Source organism: Quercus lobata, chromosome 1 (assembly GCF_001633185.2).
Source record: "Quercus lobata isolate SW786 chromosome 1, ValleyOak3.0 Primary Assembly, whole genome shotgun sequence".
Taxonomy (NCBI): Eukaryota; Viridiplantae; Streptophyta; class Magnoliopsida; order Fagales; family Fagaceae; genus Quercus; species Quercus lobata.
This window is the reverse complement of record NC_044904.1, coordinates 39527703-39531265: the sequence shown is the minus strand read 5'-3', so window position 1 is coordinate 39531265 and position 3563 is coordinate 39527703. Positions and strand designations below refer to the sequence as shown.

Below are 3563 nucleotides of genomic sequence, written 5' to 3'. Positions count from 1 at the left end.
TGTGGTCCGAGAGACCAGGCATGACTAAAATTCTGTTTAATACTTAGAAAAATGAACTGAAGTATCAATTTACCCAAAGTATGCGGTTTGAGAGACCAGGCATGACTGAGGTTCTGTTTAATACTTAGTGAAATAAACTGAAGTATTAATTTACCCAAAGTATGTGATCTGAGAGACCAGGCATGACTAAGGTTCTGTTTAATACTTAGTGAAATGAACTGAACCACTTTCCCTTTGCGTCATCTAGCCTCTTTTTGAGCCCACCCACTATGACCTTATTGACAGCCTCGGCTTGTCCATTTTCCTGTGGATATGCCGGGGTGGAATATCTATTTGTTATGCCTAAGTCACAACAATACCTCCTAAAGGCTTTGCTGTCAAATAGAAAACCATTGTCTGAGATGAGTGTACAAGGGATTCCAAACCGAGTGACAATATTTTTCCAGATAAATCTCTTGGCATCTATATCTCTGATATTTGCTAGTGGTTCAGCTTCAACCCATTTGGTGAAGTAATCCATGCCGACTAGCAACCATCTCTTATTCCCTACTGCCTTAGAGAAAGGACCTACAATGTCCAAGCCCCATTGAGAAAAAGGCCAAAGGCTAGACAGAAGATTAAAGACTCCTCCTAGTTGGTGAATGTTTGGTGCAAATCTTTGGCATTAATCACACTTCTTCACATACTCTTGTGCTTCCTTTTGCATGTTCGTCCTCCAGTATCTCTAAGTGAAGGCTCTGTGGGACAAAGATTTACCTCCTTTGTGGCTTCCACAAATCCCTTCGTATAACTCCTCTAGGAGCAACTATGATGTTTTAGGGTGTATGCATAGCAAGTATGGCCCAGAAAAAGAGCGTTTGTACAATTTTGATCATTGGATAGCTAGAAACAAGGAGCCTTTCTCCATACCTTGTTAGCTTTTGATTTCTCCTCGGGTAAAATATCTTCCTTAAGGAATAGCACTATAGGGTCCATCCAGCTAGGCCCCACCCTAATTTGATGGATGTGGACCATATATCTCTTCACCTCAGTAGGCTTGCATAAGTCTTCAACAAGGATGACCCGAGGTAAATCCTGTGCCAAGGATGTTGCAAGAGTCGCTAGAGAGTCAGCATGCGTGTTTCCACCCCTAAGAATATGCAGCAAGCTAAAAGACTCAAATCCTGACTGCAAGTGCCTGACCCGATTAAAATATTCTTGCATCCTCACATCCCTGGCTTCTAACTCCCCTCCCACTTGGCCTACAACCAATCTTGAATCTGAGAATATCTCCACTACCTTTCCGCCCATTTTTTGAACCATGGCCATCCCCACCAATAGAGCTTCATATTCACCCTCGTTGTTGGTGGCCGAGAAGTCCAGTCTTGAGGATTTCTTAATAGTGATATTCTCAGGAGATATTAGAACTAGCCCTATTTCGGAGCCCCTTTGATTTGCTACACCATCAACGTATACCCTCGAAGATAAAGGCTCCTGCAGTGAGACCATGCCAACTGATTTTCTATCCATGTTTTGTCTCTCAATTTTTTCTTTAAATGGGGTTTTAGCAAACTCAGCCACCAGATTAGCAAGGACTTGTCCCTTGACAAAGGTGAAAGGCATGTACTTGATATTAAAAGCCCCTAGGATCGTACCCCACTTGGCAATCCTCCCTATGTAATCAACACTCCGAAAGAGATATCTAAGCAAAAGTTGGGTAAGGACAGCAACTGTATGTGATTGGAAGTAGTGGGAGAGCTTATGCGTAACATGCACTACTGCTAAAATGACCTTCTCCAGTGGTAAGTAATGGACTTTGGCCTCATGTAGTGACTTGCTTACATAATAAATTGGTCTCTGTACACCACTATCAACCTGTACAAGCACCAGGCTCACTGCATGGGAAGCCATAGCAATGTAAGCAAACAAAACCTTCCCTACCTCGGGCCTGGACGTGATGGGTGGCCGAGAAAGGTATTCCTTTAACTGCTGGAAGGCCAGGACGCACTCCTCGGTCCATTCAAATCCCTTCCACTTATTTAACAATTGAAAGAAAGGCCTACACCTGTCTGCTGATTGAGAGACGAATCGGTTTAGGGTAGCAATCATTACTGTCAATTTCTGGACCTTTTTAGGATTCCAAGGTGGCTGTAAGTTGTTAATTGCCCTAATTTGGTCGGGATTGACTTTAATTCCATGGCGGGTAACCATGTATCCCAAGAACTTCCCTGATCCGACACCAAAAAAGCACTTAGAAGCATTAAGTTTCAGCTTGTGCCTCCTTAGGATCTCAAAGATATTCCCAGGATTGTTAATATGCTCGGATTCCAGCTTACTCTTAACCACCATGTCATCTATATAAATCTCAATATTTTTTCCTAACTGCGGTTTAAACATCTTAGTCATCATCCTCTAATAAGTAGACCTTGAGTTTTTTAAACTAAAGGGCATTACCTTGTCGTGGTAATTCCCAACAGGGGTGACAAAAATTGTCTTCTCCTGATCATCCAGAGCTAAAGGTATTTGGTGGTATCCTTGAAAGGCATCTAGGAAGCTTATTTGAGGATGGCCCATAGTGGCATCCACCAACAAGTCTATTCGAGGCATGGGAAAAGAGTCTTTGGGGCAAGCTTAATTAAGATCTATGAAGTTCACACATACCCACCACTTTTCATTCTTCTTCTTCACTACCATTGAATTGTCCAACCACTCAGGGTAGAAAACTTCCTTAATAGCCCCGGCCTGTTTAAGCTTGTTCACCTCTTCCTTAACAGTGTCAGAATGCTCTTTAGATGAGTGCCGAGGTGGTTGCTTCCTAGGGAGGACAGTTGGGTTGACATTCAGATGATGGTAAATGAAGTCTAGATCCACCCTAGGAGCTTCATAAGCACTCCATTCAAATACATCAATGTTCCTCTTGAGAAACTCTATCAACTCTTCCTTCTCTTGAGGAGGTAGTTGAGCTCCGACCTGAAAAACTTCTTTGGATCATCACCTACAACAACTTTCTCTAAGTTCTCACATTTCGCCCCCTGGATGGTCTCCTCTATGGGCAACACTGGACTCATTGATTGCTATAAGCTCCTCTTAGCAGAGGCCCAATGTTCCACTCCCAGCTGATGCGTTATCACAACGATCAAGCACTGCTTCACTATGGATTGGCTCCCAACCAGCTCCTCAATCTGGTCTCCCAGACGGATATTTTACCTTTAAATACAGAGTGGAGGAAACGACCCTTAGGGTGTGAAGCCAGGGTCTTGCCATAATGGCCGTGTAGGGAGAATAGGCATCCATTACAATGAAATTCACCTCCACCACCTCTAATTCTGCTTGTACGGGTAGTCGAATCTGGCCCTTAGGAATGAAAACTTTCTCATCGAAACTTACCAGAGGCGAATCATAAGCTGTCAAGTCCATAGGTTTCAAGCCCAGCCCGTTGTATAAATTAGGGTACATAATCTCTGCCCCACTGCCTTAATCCACCATCACCCCCTTAACATCACATCCCTCTACCCTAAAGGTAACCACTAGGGCATTATCATGTCGCTGTATAGTTCCCACCTTATCATTCTCAAAGAAACTCA

At 43.3% G+C, this 3563-nt stretch overlaps 1 protein-coding gene across 1 annotated transcript; it reads right to left on the bottom strand.

Moving 5' to 3' along the window:
• Positions 1-205: 205 nt before the first annotated feature.
• LOC115953705 lies at positions 206-2553 on the bottom strand. The gene is made up of 4 exons (XM_031071468.1): positions 2434-2553; positions 910-2361; positions 687-795; positions 206-567 (listed from the first exon to the last, which is right to left on the bottom strand). The coding sequence occupies exons 1-4, from the start codon at positions 2551-2553 to the stop codon at positions 206-208; spliced, it is 2043 nt and encodes a 680-aa protein (XP_030927328.1).
• Positions 2554-3563: the final 1010 nt, after the last annotated feature.